The 19,692-nt window shown below is 42.3% G+C and overlaps 1 protein-coding gene across 2 annotated transcripts; it reads left to right on the top strand.

Moving 5' to 3' along the window:
• Window positions 1–803: 803 nt before the first annotated feature.
• wtip (WT1 interacting protein) lies at window positions 804–19,186 on the top strand. Of its 2 annotated transcripts, none has more exons than XM_057850881.1 (8): window positions 804–3,044; window positions 6,612–6,713; window positions 14,563–14,630; window positions 14,964–15,026; window positions 15,110–15,240; window positions 15,502–15,553; window positions 15,673–15,741; window positions 15,849–19,186. In XM_057850881.1, exons 1-8 carry the CDS (start codon window positions 1,766–1,768, stop codon window positions 15,999–16,001), a joined length of 1,917 nt encoding a protein of 638 aa, XP_057706864.1. In that variant the 5' UTR covers window positions 804–1,765; the 3' UTR covers window positions 16,002–19,186. The 2 variants fall into 2 exon arrangements, with proteins under 2 accessions (XP_057706864.1, XP_057706868.1); XM_057850885.1 differs by lacking the exon at window positions 804–3,044 and adding an exon at window positions 3,052–5,321 and having other exon boundaries at window positions 15,849–19,182.
• Window positions 19,187–19,692: the final 506 nt, after the last annotated feature.

The raw sequence follows: 19,692 nt of genomic DNA, 5'->3' as shown, positions 1-19,692 counted from the left end.
ATTGTTCTATCAAACACAACAGTTCTTTTTGCTTGAAATACAGCAGTTTATTTTAAAGAGGAGTGCAAGAGCAGAAACTGCTTTTTCAGTCTTGTCTGTGTTTTCCGCAATATACAAGAAATTAATTTAAAGGATTTCTTTATTTTTTTTGTAAGACAATGTATTTCTAATCAAGTATCCAGAGTCATGTTAGCTATTATGCGAGCAAACCTAGGCTGAGGGTGAACTTTATCATAAAATGTCCACTCTGTTAGTTTTCCACTCTGTTACGTCCTAATGCAGACATGTCCAAAGTGCGGCCCGGGGGCCAAATGTGGCCCGTGTCAAATTTCAACCTCTGTCATAAGAGAAATAACGTCTGGCCCCCACCAAGAGTTAATAAATTGGTCTGCAGTACTGCTACCAACATATGAAGTAGCTTACACACTAAATGCTGCTGCTCATTTACCCACTAAAAGGCAGCAGCACTCTAAGCAACATTACCCTGTGTGAACCTTTACTCCCAATTTTCTAAAATGGCGACAATCAACAAAAAGAAAGTTGACTGCGACACTTCAAGGACAGGTGGAAATTGGACTATTTCTTCACTAAAATACACAACAACTGTGTCTGCCTCAGTTGCAAAGAGACAGTCGCTGTTTTTAAAGAGTTCAATGTGAGGCGATATTACCAAACAAGACACGCTGACATGTACGGCAAGATTACAGGGAAGACACGCAGCGAGAAATTGAAGCAACTTTTGAAGCTAGTTTAATTTCACAGCAGCAGCATTTTGCAAGAGCCCGAGAGTTGAAAGAGAACGCTAGTTGCGAGATTGTTGAAATTATTCATTTAAAAAATATATTAAAGCAAATGTGACAAACAGAATGGCTTGCTAAAATTTGCTTAAATATAATGTTCTACTTAAAGGACGTCAGCCAAGGTCGGCCCCCTACATTTTTACCACACCAAATCTGGCCCCCTTTGCAAAAAGTTTGGACACCACTGTCCTAATGCCATCCTGTTAAAAAAAAAAAAAAGTCTTTTCTATTCGGACAAATGAAGCTCAACCACCAATAAACATTCATCAAAAAGTTTCTTCTGAAATCATGTTGAGTTGGCACTCAGGGCCGCTTGAGTCACTCTTGGGCCGCTTCCAACCCCCGGGCCTCACGTTGATTCCATGCTGTTGTGTCGGAGGGCCAGCAGCCCCTCGCTGAGTTGGTCGCGATCATTGTTCCTCCGCAGCATTAACCACATTCCACTGGGGCGCATCGCATCCCGTCTCCATCCCCCGCATTCCTTTGGCGAGAACGAGTCCCCCCCAACCTCCCTCCACGGAAAAGAACTTTTAAGCCTCAATTCTCTCTCGTTCAACTCTTTGCGTGATGTGTTTTTTCTTTTTCGTATATTCTTGTCGCTTTATCTCTAGTCCCGCTTACTTTTTTGTCCGCGTAGGAAGAAATATACGACGACCAAACTCCAACCAGTGAGGTGAAATTCCTCCGCGCAGCGCGCCATTGACTGTAAGGACCTTTCAACTTAACAACAAAAAAAAACTCAAGTTGACAAACCGTCGGCTCAGTAGCGCGGTTGAAAGACTTTTTTTCACAGCCGCAACGAGAGCGGAGAAGACGGATATGCGGCTCACGACGACCGGGAAAGATTCCTTAGCGCCGCCGCGTTTGGATTTTTCGCCGTGTTTTGTACCTCCCGAATGGACCTCCACTAGTGGTCCGCGCTAACTTGTTTCCGGACTACAAGAAACTACAAAGACAGCAACAACATGGAGCACTATCAGCACGACGTGGCTCTCCGCGCCGGCCAAATGATGGACGAGCTCTCCTTGTACGACGTTTACCGCCGCCAGGACACCGCCGCGGGAAGGGATCTGGACTCCGCGGCGACCGCGCTCCGGCAGCAGCATCACACCGTGGAGAACTTCACCTCGGGGAATAAAGTCTACAACGCGGCTCCAGTGCGGCCGGTCCAATGCGGCCGGACCGTGCCGGTGGATTTCTGCACCCCGCAACGGGAGACTGGCTACGCCGAGGAAGGCTGCTGCAAGTCTGAGGTGGCGTTGCCTTGTTACACCGGCGCATCTGAGAGGCAGCAACGGCGTTACTCGCTGGAGGTTCACCGGTACAGTACCGGCTCGGCGTTTGACTCTCTCCACAAGCCGTTGCCTATGCCCGGCAACAGGTGTAATAGCGTGTGCATGGACGGCAGGCACCACAGCCCGCGCTCCAGCCTGGCGTCCTCCTCCGCTTCCTCCTCGCAGGAGCAGGGCAAGCACGCCAGCCCCCGGTCGAGCCTGGTGGTGTCGGCGGCGGTTCCCGGCCTGGAGCACTGCGCGGGCTCCAGCGTCCTGAGCCCGAGGTCTAGCTACGCGAGCACGGCCAGCGACACCAGTAAGCACTCAAGCCCAAGAACCAGCCTGAACAGCTGCGACTGCTGCAGCAAGCCCAGCAGCAACCGGACCAGCGGCATCAGCATGGGCTACGACCAGAGGCACGCCAGCCCCAGGTCCAGCACGGCCAGCCAGTACTCCTTCACCACCAGTCCCAGGTCCAGCTACTCGGACTCGCGCTACGGACCCCATGTCAGGGACGATTTTGAGGGAGGCGCCCCGCTCGTGGCCAGCCCCAGGTCCAGCATCTGCAGCCAAGACGGGAGCGCCAGAGCACCCGTCTGCGTGCTCAGTCCCCGGTCCAGCATCTCCAGCCACAGCTCGAGGAGCTCCCGTAGCTCCAGAGGGTCCATGAGCACCTATCCGGATCTGCAGCTGCCCTCGCCAAGGGCGTCCATGCTGGGGGGACACGACGACTCATTCCTACAGGAGCTGGGGGACTCCAACGGGATGCACCCACGCCTCCAAGTCCAGGAGCAACCCTTGTCCATTGAAGGGACCTCCAAAACACCTACCGCAGGCCAGAGGTTCAAGATGCCTTATCAGGTGACGCCTAGCAGGGACAGTGGGCCAAGTCAAGCGGAGAGGCGGCTGGAGGCGCTCACCTTGGAGTTAGAGAAGGAGTTAGAGATGCACATGAAGAAAGAGTACTTTGGTAGGTGCTTTGTGGTTTCCTCTTGTCTAAACTGTTGTGCCAACAAAGATGAAGTATGTAAATTTGATTGTATGGTCAAAACTTGTAAAGTTTTATGAAACTTATGAAAATGGCTTTCGAATAGCCCACATTTACTAAAGTGTTGGGGTACCAGGTGGAGTGGTAGGGTACTTATAAGAGCAGAGATTGACATTTACAAAGCATACAGTGAGTTAGTTATCTGTGATGTTTTGAAACATGGTGCTCGGTTAATCCCATGTAAAATTATCTTTTTATTAGTATGTTTGTTTCATTGACTAGTTTTTACAAAAACTACAATATGTTAGGGCTTTCATATCAACAAAATGTCATTGAAGATGAACTATGTAAAAAAAAAAGACGTTAAGTTCAGTCGACACAAAATAGTTGAATGTAGGTTGAAAAATGTAAAATTGTTTTATAATGCTTAGTTGCATTCGAGGCATATAGACTAAATCCTCCAGTTGATATGGAAATGTTTACACCAAGGACTGTGTTGTCTTTTTGATGTTTACAAAAACACAAAAGTTATCTCAGTGGTGGGAAAAAAAGTTATCTAGTCCATAAAAGAGTCGAAATGTAAGATAAATACAAATAAAAGATAGTCTTGACATCTAAATTGTCTTTTTTGTCAAGTCAAAATTTTGGAATTTAGTTTGGTTCATCAACTGCTTACCAATTCTTTAATTTCCACTGTAGTCTTTATTGAAGAGCTTAAATTGCCTTCGAAGTTTCCAATGTGTGTACATTGCTTTCTCTGAAGTCTGATTTCCCTTTGATTCATGAGAATGCAATACAAGTTGTATGCGAAAACATTTTATATTAGGTTCTTTAAGCCCCCTAAACTATCTCTGACATAAAAAAATGTACGTTAGATTCCTTAAAGATGTTATTTGAAATATTAAACCTATGGATGGACAGACTAAGTTGGTAAAAGGAAGGAGAATGTAATGTAATGGGAACAAACACAACAGAGACCGATATGTTTCCTTAGTGACAGTGGAGCATTTGTTTGGCCTTGGTTATTTTATATTTAAGGGTGGAAGGGTTTAGATGTAGTCATAGGTTGTCATGTTTGTTGTGGTTGTGAAGGAACTGGAAATGCACAGTTGTGCGATGCAGGCTTGCATTGGCTCCCCCCGCAAAACACTTCATTCACCAGCTTGTGGGGAGTCGGGCACTACCGACATGCCTTGGCACACGAGAAGCATGGATGGCGGTCTAGACAAAAGTCTAGGGAGTTGGGGAGGGTTAGTCCGTTCTATTCACCTGCTCTGATCATACATTGTGCCAAAGAATATACAGCTCATTTTTCATTAACTTTGTCAGGGAGGTATTCATTGAACAATATGTCCATGAAACTCGGAGCTGTATTGAGTATTTGGGTTCAAAGGTGCAGGAATGCAGTTTATTTTTAACCCCCTGGGTTTGAACACTCAACATCCTGCGCTTGCCACACAGGCGCCTTGCGAAACGGGCACACGAGGGATTCGGCATCCTGTTTTTTTGTTCATGCAATGCGGACGTTCACGCTGTCGTGTTGAACGCTAACCTAATTAACTCAAAGCAGGTTCAGGTTAGTGGACAAAAAAAAGTCCCATAAAAAACATGTGGTAACTGAATATCTCGCTTGCAAATAAATCAGAATAATGTCTGCCTCCACCAAGGCTGAAATGTACACCAGAGGAAGTACAGTGAAGATAAGATAAAATTACCCTTTGATGACTCCCACAGCGGAACATCAGGCGTTGGCAGTCGAGAGTAAAGCAGCACACAAATGATGGTTTAAAAAATAAAATCACAACAACCTTAGTGTCGCTACTGTCGGACAACAAGCTAAGTTTGAAAGTAAACCTGACATTTCACCTGAAAATATGTCTAATTATGTGTGAGTAGTATTTTTATTTTGGAGAGTCGTCAACGCATTTTGTAAGTGTCAGTCATTTTTGTTCATCTCCCAAATGCAGTCAAAAACAGGAAACGAATCATGTGAAATAGTGAGGAAGGTCTCTATAAAAAGGGAAGAAGTAACGTACAAACAAAAATAAAATGAGTTCTCCATGAATGACCGGTAGCTTTTTTGATTTGTTCAATTGTGATAACCTCATATATCTGGATTACAGAGATCTTGCCCCTTTTTATAATAGATCATGATATTTTTTTAACTTGGTTTTTATTGTTGGAGAACACTTTGTTGATGTTTTTACCGTCGATGGTTGATTTAACTTGTTTATGGCATCATACAAAGAGCATGTGCCTGTGAGTGTGGTTATATTTCTTGTCTTTCAATGTTTGTCAATTGCATGCATGCAATGTGTTTGCATTAATAGTAATCCATTTAAAATCAAATAAGGCGAATCGATGCAAATTTTTATTAGCACTTAAAAGGCATCTTCAATTGCTTAGTGTATTATTATTTGTATTTGTGTTTAATCTTGCAGTTTACCTTGTGTAGTGTAATAATCTAAAAACATTCACTTTTTTTTTTGTAAGGAGTGACTGTTCCAAATCTGCCAAACCACAGGCAATTTGCCTCTTCACCATGTTTGGTTGATTAAATATGTCACACCTTAACACAGAGAATGACCGAAGGGAAAAAAAAAAAATTAACAATTTTTTTTTTTTTATTAAATCACAGAAATGTGCTTGCTTGAACATGGTATATTGAAACACCCAGATGTTAAATCAAGCCATAGATGCTAGCATAGATGTGAAATGCCATTCATCAGAGCGGGGCGGCATACACATTCAGACAGTCCAACCTCAGACTGACCCTTACAATGTTTAGAAGGTCTAAATCAAATGTCAATTTCATTGTGCTTTTGTTTTGAATTTGATGCTATTATTTGGATATGCACACATGTAAACAGCAGTAGACATTTTTTAGCGCTCTGTCTTTGCACAACTTTCTTTTGTCTGAATTCAGAATACAGTAGACTTTTCATCCCTGAAAATTTCCAAACACTTCTCTGCCTGTCCGTGATCCACCAGGTCTGTCTGCATTTTATCATTGTTACAAGCCGATCACATTCTGTAACACTTCATATTCAGTGGCCATTTCTCTCTAAGGATTTTTTTGAAGGTGCTGTTGATCAATTGTTAGGTGTTGTCTTGGCCTTGTGATGTCAAAGAACAAACAGCATTAAGAAGAGGTCTGTTTCAATACCAGCTCTACTTTAACCAGGACATATAAGTCCATTCATACTTTTTTGCATGTATGAAAGGAGGGGTGGCGTCCAGTCGGTCTCATGTCCTGTCGACACCATGACCCCGGACTGACCCCAACCAGGCTTTGACCCCACATTCCCTAAGGAATGTGGCCTCGGGCGACGTCATCATGTAGAGCTACTGCTGCCTACAATTACTTTTTTTTTTTTTTTTTTTTTAATGACAAAGTCAATGTGTTCCGTTGATGTTGTTGATCTACACCTGTACTGGCGCGTCAATATGCCAAGGGCGACAGAAACTAGATCTGGTCTGCAAAAATATGTCACGTTAAGATACTTTAAGGTAGAGACCACCTATCCACCTATAAATCTTTTTCTACAGGTATTTGTGTTAAATGCGGCAAAGGCGTATATGGAGCCAGCCAAGCCTGCCAAGCTATGGGGAATCTTTACCACACCAATTGCTTCACCTGCTGCTCCTGTGGTAAGTGAAAAGATATATAACTGTGTCTTATAGTACAAAATTGTCCTGCTACAACTGAGTGTATTGACTGAACAAATTCACATACAGTGTTATATAAGTTTGGACACTCCTGACATTTAGCATTATTTTTAAATTTATAAATCATTGGGTGGTTGGATCAGCAACTTCATTTTGATATATCAAAAAAATGATGGACAGAGTAACATTTCAGAATTGAAACTAGTTTTAGCAGACGAATTTCCAATAGGTATTTTTAAAAATTAACACTGGTGCAAAAAACAAAAAAAAAAATTGTGCAGTTTTCATTTTGATGACTTGAATACCTGTAACTTATTAGCACCGGTTAATTAGAACCCAAAATTGGCATGCGGACAAAATTGATCCGTTTTTTTTTTTTTTTTTTAGGTTTTTTTTTTTTTCTATGTTGTTATGAAAATAAGATGTCACCTGTGACAGACTAGCTAACCTTTATCTATTCAGGATTACATTAGGTGGGATGGCTCAAAATTTAAAAGCCCCAACCCTACCATCAGCAGCAGCTAGGGATCTTGGTAATTACTCAATTTCCAATTTAAAAGAATAAAATCTGCATATAAAGTGTGTTTTGCACTGTATAAAGCAGAATATATATCAGAAAAATGCTATAGTTGTGCTCTATCATATAAAATTTTGATCAAGCATATATTTGTTTCTCCTCCTGACAATGTGCAAAGAGTGAACTTTTACAATCGACACTCAAATGCACCGAAATCTCTCGAGAATAGTGTGCTCATGAAATACTTTTGCTTTAGCTTGTGAGTGCAGTCAAACTCAAAATAAAGAAAAGCGGCAAAATTATTATTATTTTTTTTTTTTCAATTCATTCATTCATTTTCCTTGCTGCTTATCCTTACGAGGGTCGCAGAGGTGTTGGAGCCTATCACAGCTAACTAATTGCTAATTGCTAACTGAATTGGTTACCAGCCAATCACAGGGCACAATGAGACAAACAACCATTCACGCACACACTCATAACTACAGACAATTTGGAGTGTTCAATCAGAAAACCTTGCATGTTTTTGGGAGGTGGGAGGAAACCGGAGTCCCCGGAGAGAACTCATGCAGGCACAGGGAGAACATGCAAACTCCTTAGAAGGTCGGAGATTGGATTGAACCCTTGATCACAGAACTGTCAGGCGGATGTGCTAACCACTCTGCCACCTTGCCGCCAAAAACCTAATTTTTTTTTGCAAATATGGCCTGCGCAATGATCGCTAAATCAACAGATGAGTCTTTTGCTTTTTTGTGTCTGTTTGCTCTTACGCTTTAGTTTTCATGCAATTGCCATTTTGATATTCTTATATTAGTGTATTATTATACACATTCTTTATATATTTTCAGCCAATATCAGTTCAACTTTTCAGTCCTTTGCAGTGTTGTATACATTTTTCTGACATTGGCTTGTAGAGTGATTTTCACACATTGGAGCACTTTGGCAGCAGTGCAGCACTTCACATGTCATATTTTCTGTATTTTTGTCTCCCGTTTTGTCTCCAGTTGTCTAAAACATGGCATAACAGGTATTATTTTCCTTCTTTGTGTTACTTTTGGGTTATTTTTAAAGTGCCAGCTCCAGTTTATACTCACTTTGTTCAAAATCATCCAATCATTTTGAATTGTACAAAAAGCTTAATCTTGATTTGGGGAAAAAACTACAGTTTATAGAAAAAAAAGCTAAATCCAGATTTGGATTCGGTGCCCCTAATTTATGTCAGAACAAGTGTTTGCATCAATAAAACATTTGCCTCAGGTAAGCAAAAGTTTAGGGCACTTGAACTGTTAGTATGATTTATTGACTCAATATGATTTAATGATCTCCAAGCCTTGAAGTAGTTGTATTTGTAGTCCAAACACAGTTTTGTGGAAACTGTGCCTCTAGAGTCAAGTAAACATTTGAAAAGTCTCACCAGATTCAGTGGTAAAAAGTGTATTTTGATATTTTTGGTACAGAGTACCTTTATACTGCTGTACATCTAAGAACAAGCTTTAATATGAGTGCTTTCGCCAACTCTGCACAGAACTAGACTTTTAGAAAAGTTATTCACTGTCTTACAAACTCCCAGTTCAATGTTCAGTGAATGTCTACAAACAAAAATTTAATCATTTACAAGAGATGCACATACCTGCTACATTCTTTATCAAACATCATCCAATCCATTGCTGCATCCACTAATCGAAACTCTCATGGAACAGAACATATTTTCAGTCACATTTCTTTGAGAAATAGTTTCCTGGTCACCTGTGTAATGCCTTCCTGTTTTTCCCGTGTCCCTTACAACAAGCAGTGGAGCAGAGCAAACTAAACTAATGCAATTGGCCAGCATGTTAACATGTTTTTATAGGCTGACATTAATTACTTGGTTTTGTTTTATGATGATAAGACAGAATGATACTTGTGAAGTGTTATGGTATCAGCCTCACCGAAAATGGAATTGGCTGGCTGATTGGTTTAATTGGCAAATTAGTGACAAGCTGCCTGGACGTTAGCATTTGTTTGAGGTAACATATTTGAATCACTTGATTTGATTTATTGGCGGATGGCATTGAAATTGCACGGTTCAGGATTGGACAACAATTTTCTGTGAATGTATGCCTCTGAAGTTGCATAAAACTTTGTCATGAGAGAATTTAGCAAAGCTCACGAAAGACAAAGTTCATTTAGTATACTGCTGCTCAGTACACAAGGTACAACACCCACGATGTTTTGAGAGATGCATGTTAGCCTATAGTTAAGGTAGCAGATTTAAATACTCGTTTTGAATGACCTACATTTCAGCTTGAAGACCTGCAATTTGAAATCTAACCACAATTTTCTAGGAAAAGCCAACTCTCAAGTTGCACTAAATTTAGTCATGCAGGATTTCTTCTCATTTTTGAACAACACAGAGAGGCAAAAAGTCTTTAAAAAATCATCAAACTATTAAAACAAAAAAAACTTGAAAACTGAAAATAAATAAAACATGATTAATTACACACACACAATTAAATAAATGGTCTCTGCTGTCTCATGATCGTGAACACGGAGATTCCACACATACTGGCATTTGAAATATGCATTGGGACGAGTGCATTGAAGCACTGTCCATCAGTCGCTATGGCAACCGCATACAGTGGTATGAAAAAGTTTGGGCACCCTTGACAATTTCCATAATTTCATTTAGCACCTCATTAGGTATTTGGATAAGCAACTTCGATTTGTTATGTTAAAAGATGATGAACAAAGTACTATTTTAGGAGTGCTACCAAGTTTATTTAACTAATGGAAGGTGTGCAATGTGCATTAAAACTATATTATACAGTACAGGTGTACAAATGTGGACACACTAATTGAAAATAAAAAAAGAATATTCAGTAAATCTTTTTCCCATTATAACAGCGTCCACATGTTTCTTATGACTACCATTCTGTTTCTGTATTCTTTATAGATAGTCCCCTCAGGAATGTAAAACAAGTGCACAATTTGTATTTAGTTTTGTTTTGCTGAATATAAATTCAAAATAACAATATCCAGATAAAGTGGATAGTTTGTTCACTTTGTTTAAATTTGAAGCAAAATGTTGTTGTTGTTGTTAGGTGTTGGTCTTTAGTTGCTTGTCATTAATTTCTAAATTTACTTTAAAAATTCCCACTCTGTTCTGCCTCTGAAAATTCTTTATTGTTACCCCACAGCTCTCCGCTTTTGAAATTCCTCCAATTTCGAAATTCCACTGAACTTGTCTTCGAGGCTGTAATTAAATATCCGATTCAGTCAATACAGTGTGTAGTGTGTGTCAGTGGTTTCGATGTTTCAGTCACCCGACTCCAGCACCCGCAATCCCCTTCCCTTTACTCAGAGAAATTAGGGGGTCTGGAGAAAACCTTTTAGCCAGGTTGCTTCCATTCATACATGAGCTCCATATGGATACCGATCCGCCTCTGTAAGCACTGAGAAACTAAAGCCGTATTCCTTCCTGTTTATTGTGTAGGAACCAGTGTCCAGTTCCTGGGATTGTAGGATTTTTCAACAGAGTAGCATCCGATGTGAGAATTATTATGGTTGCTTTTATTGGGGGTGGAGGGGGGGGGTCATGTCGTGCGCATTTTAGCGAATGGTGTTTGGCAAACTGTCCCGTTCCTCCACAGATGGATTATGGCTCATGTAAGCGACTCTGATGTATCATTTGACCTCAAGTTGAATGGGAATGTTTTCTTTTATGCAGAAGTCTTGTCATAACACCCTCTAGTGATAAATCAGGAGCTGCGTCCGTGTGACTATATGGTATTTTTTCTTTTGGCTTTCTTTTTATTTTTGTTGTTGCCCAGACATTGCTTGCTGCTGGCCTTGGGCTTTGTTTAACCATGCATAATTGAGCCCTCCTCTTGGCTCACTCCTATGGTTGCACCCTTTTTTCATGAAATGGCCAAGAATGCAAAAAAAAAAAAAAAATCTACCCTCCTCCACTGGAGCCAACCTTTGCCGAAGGACCTCAATCGGATGATCATGAAGCATTCCAAGATCTAGCATGGCAAAGGCAAAAATAACAACAAAAAAACATATGAAATCTGTCCTAAGCCAAATGAAAATGATCCATATTCGATCATTTCAATAGAGGGGATTCAATTGAGGTTTGTCATGAATTAAACTGCTAAGTCAAGGTATGAAATACGTATATACCAGTTCAGGTTCAACTTTGGAAACATTCGGTGATTTTCCAAGGTAAAGGAGTTCCGGTACAATCACTAGAACATCCCTAAAAGATTGCTGGCTAAATGTGCATTCCACAGCATAATAAATTCTTGACATATTTGAACATGTGAGACCAATTTAGTGTAATTGGGACTCAATTATGAAGGGTGTTTGTAATTTCTTTCACTTACAAATCCACAATAAACAACAAAAGAGCCAACCAAATCTTTAAGGTTAGTGTCTTGTCCAAGAGTGATCTTTGGCCTTCTATCCTCTGATCAGCCCTTTCACACACACATTGTATGATTATTTTTTTCCACCAAATTTGTCTGCATGGCTGGATGAGTAAACATTCAGCCACTTATACAATGACTCATTCGTAATGACAATCATGAAAACAGTCTTTAAAAAGTAAAAAAAAAAAGCCCAACAGTCATACCTGCCAGACAGAAGCAAAAACAGGAAGCAGAGAAAAAAAGGAAACCTTTTGTTCCTGTGCTATTTACAGTTTGCATTATATCATCATAAATTGAGATCATGTTGAACAGGATGAGTCTTTTGACTTTTATGGTCAAATGAGACACATTTAAACAGATATTGACATGAAAAGTCATTCCAATCCAAAAATGTTGCATGTAAACACATTTACACCAACCTGAGTGTCCAGACGCGCTGCCCTCATCTTTTTTCGCCCTAAATTTCTCAGTCTCGGCTCAATTATCCCCTGATTGGAACGTCGGATAAGACTGCGCTGGAATGTTGCTGTTTGGCTTTGACATTTCCCCATCTGTCCCTGAGGGGCGTGGAGACAATTAGCGGTCAAAACTCAGTGAGGATTCTTTTAGGACATCACTCAGAGTGTAAAGTACAGTTTTGCAAGCCATTCCAATAGTGTTACTGAATTACAGTATATACCAAGAAAAATGATCGTAAATCTGAGATTTGTCATTTTGTCTTTTTGACTATCATGTTCTGTGCAAGTTGACATTTACTTCATATCTAAGGACAGATAAACAGACGGGTACACTCCATTCCAATGGCAGTGACATTACCAAATTTTTGGGTCATTTACAGTTACCCATTTTTGTTGGATATCAGCTCATATGGATATCTTCTAGCTATCTCATGGAAAGTTTAAAGTAGGCTACCAAAGGCAAGGCCGTTGCACGCCGTACTCATCAACAGAGCCAAGAGACCTCACTAAGTTCATAACTCAAGACAACAAACAGTGAACTGTTCAAAACGTTTTATATCAGAAGTTCTGGACATGTTTTCAGTCATGTACCCCAAGATCAACAGTTTTTCGGCCATTACCACAAAACACCCTCACCCGAGGAAGGCCCAAGAAAGTTGCTTCAGTCCTAGTTGTGTCCAGTAGTCTGTCATGTGCACTGTTGAATTTTAGAAGTATGTCATGTCACCCAGGACACTTAATTGTCAGTGTAGTCCACCAGTTAGCGTTTTAAAGTCAGTCTCTGTGCCTTGTGGGCCGTAAATGGCCCCCAGGCCTCACTTTGTACACCCTTGTCTTTGCGGTTCAATTGTAATACTTTGGTTGTCCAAAGAGTGCTGGATTGCAGAAAATGCAGCTGGTGCTTTGCGCCTCTGCCTGGTTTGTCTGCTGACAAAAGGCCGGAGGAGAGCAAGGGGGCAGGCATGGATACCACCCCACACCCCCCACATCTCCCTACCCCACCTACCCCCATCCTCTTTCGGGGGGGTTTGAATGGGACCAGCTAGTGACCTCAGGCAGAAGGAATGTCCCCGTTTGCTCAGTCGGCCCGCGTCAACGCCGGGGCCCTTTTGTGTCAACCTCCCAGACTCCCAGAAACCTTGCAACACCTCGCCGCCCCCCCTTCTCTATAATCTCACTCTTCCTGCAAGGTTAGGCCTTTTGAGGACGCAAGGGTGGCTTCCTCCCCGTGCTGGCTAGAAATGCTAATTGCTCCTCAGTCTGCCTCATCTTAAAAGTCTCACCTATTGTGTGCGCGGCATTCCTGGGCTCCTCGGCCCATTTATGTGGGTGTTAACGTATGACCGTCTCCAGCGTCGCTGTGACGTTTGAAATATAGCGATTGCATAAATTTTGTTGTTCAACTAGAGGACCTTTTTACCAATTAAACCAATGGTGGCCAGGAACAACAATTAAATCCCGACTAACCCTGCAGATTTACGATCTTCGATGTCACCCCCAACTCCATTCACCCCCTCACCCCCCTGTTTAGCTCGAGTGAAGTCATTGCGCTGCCGCAGAGTCGCGCCGCAGCGTTTAAATGAATTTGAAAAGGGAGGCAAGCCTTGAAAGATGTGGTAGGGGTGGGGTGGGTACGTGCAGCCTGTTGCTGCTGGATTCAACTCTAATGTATTAAGTCTTGGCCGCTGGAATTAAGCTACACCTCAGAGTGCAACTTAAAATTGTGAAATTATTTTGCCCTGTGTTTAAGCAACAAGGTTCTTGTTTCTGATCGGGGCTCTTATGGGGAAACACTCTCGATTTCTTTTCTTCTTTGATGGTAGTAGGGCCCTCTGGATTTTGACTTGTCATCAAACTTTGGCATGTTATCCTTATGACCCCAGAACACCAGCTCACAGGAACCAAAATTGGAACCCAAACAGTCTTAACTGTAAAGCTAAGCACTTCACCAGTCGGTCAAGTGGCCAAGACGCAGATGCTCATCATATAAATGACTTTAATGAGTCACACAGTGTTGAAAAGTGTTTGAAAGCCTCCCGGCAACTTTCATGTGTCAACGATGGACTTCCTGTCTCCAGTTGACTATTATTGGCGTGTTTGTGAGCAGCTAGCACAATGCGCGGAAGAGGAGGAGGATAGGATGTGTTTTTCAGTGGTGGGTGGTGGGGGATGTAGAGCAGTCTGATGTATTGATTTTGAAGGGAATCCTGTTGATATTGGTGGTCAGAGTAATTAAATTGAGGCCTGCTTTGGGCCTGACCATCTGCTCTGCCCCTAACCTTCTGTTGTCGATATAAAGCCACTAGTGAAATAGACGTCCGAGCCTTGTTCTTGGGGTAGAGTTGGAAGTCGGCATGTGAATTTACCAATAGTCAGGTAGTATCACAGCTGTAAAAGATGTGAGATGAGATTTCTATGCACTTTGTTGACGTGACATGTTTGTCTTTTAGGGAGGAGATTGCGAGGAAAAGCTTTCTATAATGTCAACGGAAAAGTCTACTGCGAGGAGGACTTTTTGGTAAGTCATTTTCAACACTCGGACGTGCAGTAAGATAAGATTTGAAAATGGACAGTACAATTAGAGTTTGGGAACAGCCCTCCAATTCACGCAAATTTTCCTCAAATTACCCTCCCTTGAGAAGGTTAATTAGCTTGCTTCGATAGGAGGAGGATGACAGATGGTACATCTTAGGTTGGGAGATGCACGCACATTTTCAGCTTCACGTTTTACTAGGGTTGTGAAAATCTTAATCGCAGTGGTGGGCAGCAAACAGCCCCTCAAAATCAATGGATGTGGGAAATGAAAAGTCAAAACTAAAATGCTATGCCTTGTCCCTAATCTCTTCCACAGTACTCTGGTTTCCAGCAGACAGCTGAGAAGTGCTTCGTGTGCGGCCATCTGATCATGGAGATGGTAAGGTGACCCTATACGTTTATCAATGGCCTAAGTCCAACGTCATAACACCCTTCTTGTGTGCCTCTTATGTGGTGGTGAAGATCCTTCAGGCACTGGGCAAATCCTACCATCCAGGCTGCTTCCGCTGTGTGGTGTGTAAAGAAGGTCTGGATGGGGTGCCCTTCACTGTGGACGTGGAAAACAATATCTACTGCGTCAAAGACTACCACACGTAAGAATAAGACTGCTTTCTAATAACACATACTAGAAGCATCTTGTATTTCTTTACCTTTTTTATTGTTTAAATACTACTGATACAGAATGGGTTGGAGTTGAACTGTTGGTTTTCTGTTCTTGCGGCCTCTTTTGTACTGCCTGTAAAAGACAATGTTTTTTTGTATCTTCTTCCAGTGTCATATTTAGACTTTAGTAAAAGACTGTAGATATTTTCTCAATAATAACCATTTTGCCGTGTGGTCCTCTTCCATTGCAGGGTCTTTGCTCCCAAGTGTTCCTCCTGTAACCAGCCCATTCTCCCAGCTCAGGTAACCACGATGTACACTTACTTTACATGTAACGGAAAATCATTGTCTAATTAATTGGAAATATACTGTACATAAGACTACTTTACGGCTCTTTAAATTTGCGTGCGTTTGTCCTTCAGGGCTCCGAAGAGACCATTCGGGTGGTCTCAATGGACAAGGACTATCATGTGGAATGTTACCACTGTGAGGTGAGTTAAAAAGATGAATCATTTTGGTTTAAATCTGCCATTTTAGGCTATTTTTATTGTTTCCTAAAGCCCTTCAATTTATCATAAATTGATTTTCTTTCCACAAGGATTGCCGCCTCCAGCTAAATGACGAAGAGGGTCATCGCTGTTACCCTCTGGATGGCCACCTCCTTTGCCATGGCTGCCACATCCATCGACTGCAGTCCCAGGTTCCAGGGAACCCGCCCCCAAGCTACCCGCTCCATGTCACTGAGCTGTGAATGAGAGGGTAAAAAGCGGGGGTTAATGGCAACCCCCACATATCCCTCGGGTGGCCCGAGTGGCCAATCTGCCCCACCGTCGCGGGTTGCACAGCAGGGCGTGGGTGGGTGGGACGTGGCTGTGAAGTGCCTGAGTCGTGGATTCGCCACATATCATTATGGGGTTACCCTTCTTATATGTGCCCCATTTTTCATGTCTGATAACTGTATGACACCCACCCAAGGGGCCATCACTGGCGGGACCAGTAGGTCCCAGTGTGGCCTGGTCGTGCCCCTGTGAGGGGGAAGTTGGGATGGAATGAACCCTCAAAAGATTGCTGGAGACAACCTGCCCCGAATTCTCAGGACGGACAGCATCCATGTATGCATCCTCCTCCATGTCAGCGTCTACTCCCAAACCATTTACCCTGCCACAACTTGGCAACATGTTCCCTGATGTAACTCCTACAAGATGCCAAACTGACCCGCACTTTCTTGGACACACATGGTGGTGCCCAAGTGGAGTTCCTCTATTTCTATTCTGCTTCCACTAACTTTTTATATCATCCCTGTTGCTTAGCCTGTTGCTTAGCTCAAGGTTCTTGTTACCCCAACTCTTCATTCCAGATGCTAAATGATCAACTGTAGGTGCCTTAAAACGCCAACCTGGTCATACTGTGTAGCTTCAGCGTGGTATTTGAATGTGGGACTTCACTCTGCAACTCCTCCCTAACAAAGCAGGGTAGGGTTTACTCATATGCCACCTACTTCCAAAAGTCCATCCCGGTCTCTACCTTCTCAACCAAGCTTCTGTGCCACAGAATGGTGATGGACTCACTCTGCTGCTCCCACCCACAACTGATGTTGGGCTCAGTTTTTATTAAACCTCTACTTCTATGGAACCCACCTCTTTATTCGAACGGAAAAATGACTCCCGCTACATTCCAAACGAAGTTCTGTGACACGCCCGGTTGATGGACTCACTCTGCTGCTCCGTCTATCAACTCCCACCCACTTCTATCTAGCCAACTGCTTCTATGGACCCCACCTCTTTATTCCAACAGATAAATGACTGCCGCCCAGAGGGGCCTCCGCTGGCCGGACAGGACCAAGCCCATTGCGGTCGTGTTGTGCCTTCAGAGCGGGTTTTCCGCAAAGCCGCTAACTCTGATGTGAGTTAACGACTCACCTAGCCACCAGCCATTCCATGCCCCCGTGGCACCCCTTCCACTTGTAACACTGACATTCCACGTAGATGTCTATAGACAAGACCTACAGAGAATCACTGTCTTAATGAATGATGAAAATACAATGCTTAGGAACACTTGATTGTCTTGTATACGTACAGTATTTAAACTGTATATACTGTGCTGTACGAATATATATATATAATATATATATATTGCCGATGTTTTCTCTCAAGACGATTAGGTGTACATTTTAGCTGTCCTTGTGTCATTTCAACCCGGTTGACAACAAAAGATGAAGTGGTTTGTCAATGTCTTTGAAAGCCCGGTGCCGCTGGTCCCGCCAGGGTTTTTCCAAAGATGTCGTTTTTGCCCACGTTCGGTAGGTGGCGCTAATGAGCTTTTTCTTTTCGATTGGCACTTTCCCCTACCTCCAGCTTTGTTGTTTTTGTGTGTGTGTGTGTGTGTGTGTGTACTGTGGCAGGACCACCGTAACATGTTTGTGAAAAGAAAACGCAAAAACATGAAAACCCAGAATTCTACCGAGGCTTAAAGTTGACCTTAAGATCCAACTACTAAAGACAAAGGTTTGACACATATCCAATCTAGATTGAACCTAGTTTTGACATTACAGCATTCGACAAGACATTCATTCAAATTTGAGAAAATTTTGCTTTGCTGTCATTTATCATGTCATGTTGACTAAAATCTATCAAAATGTGGACTTGCCCATGAGATCTCATGCTATGATTAGCCCAAAAAAACATTGGCTCCGCCTCTCAGGTGTAGGTTGCAGGAAACGGACGCCATCTTGTTCCCGCTCAATACTACTGACTAGAATGTGTCCATAAACACACTGACCGAAACTAACTTATCCTATTGACTCGAATGTAACGCAAATGATTGTTTGTACCCAACATTCCCAACATCGCCTTCCTTAATTCAACTTTATTATTATTATTATTATGCTTATTTCTATGTTTTAAAACAAAGTACTAGCACATGCCTAGCACCCCTTGTAAATAAGGAGTCTAGTTTTGTATTTTTCTCTCGGGAAGAGGAGAGGACATCTCCTCTGACTGGTTAGTTGCCATAAAGCACATGTCACATGATCTTTTGTATCTCCGTTATTATTTCCTAGATGGTTCATGAGAAGAAAGAGTAGACCTATTTATCTAAACATGGAGAGAAGACAAATTATTTAATGTATTAAAAAGAAATCAGGATGTATCGTTTTAACTGTAGAGGACATTATCTGCTATTCAATAAAGTGGTTTTGTAGCTAACTGTAATTTACGACTCCTTGTTGTTTCGGCGGTTTAAATACGTTGGATTGTGTGCCCTCTGATTGGGCCCAACATTTGAGAGTGCACTGGTGTGGTTCGACAGTTTGGCCATTTATGGCACAAAGCATCCTTTATGTGTGTTAGAGGTTTCCACCCTCTGACTGTGTGTTGTGTTTGCAAGTTTATGTGTGAGAGAGAGGTGAGCTCTGTTACAGTGTACAAAAGACTACCTTATTGCCAGTTAATGTTAACACTTTATTTAGCTACATTACTTTACCTAACAAAATGGTACTATAAACTCTTTCACTGCCATTGATGATGCTAGACGTCCAATTGCATGGCTCTTTTCATCCTCCTGCAGTGAATTGAAAGTTTTATCACTAGTAGACGTCCAATCTATTTAAACTGGGAGGGAGGGTGGCCCACTTCAAATGGATTGGATGTCTATCATTTTCAGTAGCAGCCAATTAGTTTAAGGTATAGTAAAAAAAAAAAAAAATTGCGATTTTATTTTAAAACACAGCATTGAAATAAATAGAGAAAGAATTTCATGTTTACTGCTGTGCCTACGCATCCAAGATTCTCGTCAAGATTTCCAGACACTGACGTGTGGAAGCAGAGGGAGCCTGGTCGGTGGTAATGTCGGGGTCAGGAAGGATCCCTCTCGGGACATCAGTCTTTATATAGCCACGGGAGGCGTGGGAAAATACAGGCCGGGGTGTTTTTTTTTTTCCTGGCCTGAGAGCGGAATGTTGAGACGACTTTCCCTGAGGTACCCCGAAAACGCCTTCCCTTTGGGGTGGATTTGAACTTGTGACTGTCCGGTCGGGTTACAGGTGGCAAGGGAGCTGTCGCCATGAAAACCAGTGACAGATCCCCTGCTCCCGGAGTTATAAAAGTTGAATGTGAGCAAACACCTCAGGAAGGCAAACACACTCACGCTGCCCTATCCGGAACCATCTTGTGTGATGTCTGATTATTATTATAATTTTACTTTTGTAACTTGTATTCTCTATTCAAGTGCTTCTGCTTATTTGAGGTCATGTCACATTGGCAGGAACCCAGACTTCTCCCCCCCCCAAGCCACTTCATCCAGCTCTTCTGAGGGGAAGATGATCTAGATGAGGTTGGGTTGCCCCCCAGGCCGGAACATCTCACCTTGCCAGATGCCCGAGCCACATCATCTGGTTTCTCTCACTGATGGAACAGTATTTAAACCAGGGGTCTTCAAACTATTCC

This window comes from Corythoichthys intestinalis, chromosome 1 (genome assembly GCF_030265065.1).
Source record: "Corythoichthys intestinalis isolate RoL2023-P3 chromosome 1, ASM3026506v1, whole genome shotgun sequence".
In the NCBI taxonomy this organism is placed as follows: Eukaryota; Metazoa; Chordata; class Actinopteri; order Syngnathiformes; family Syngnathidae; genus Corythoichthys; species Corythoichthys intestinalis.
This window is presented reverse-complemented; position numbering and strand designations above follow the sequence as displayed.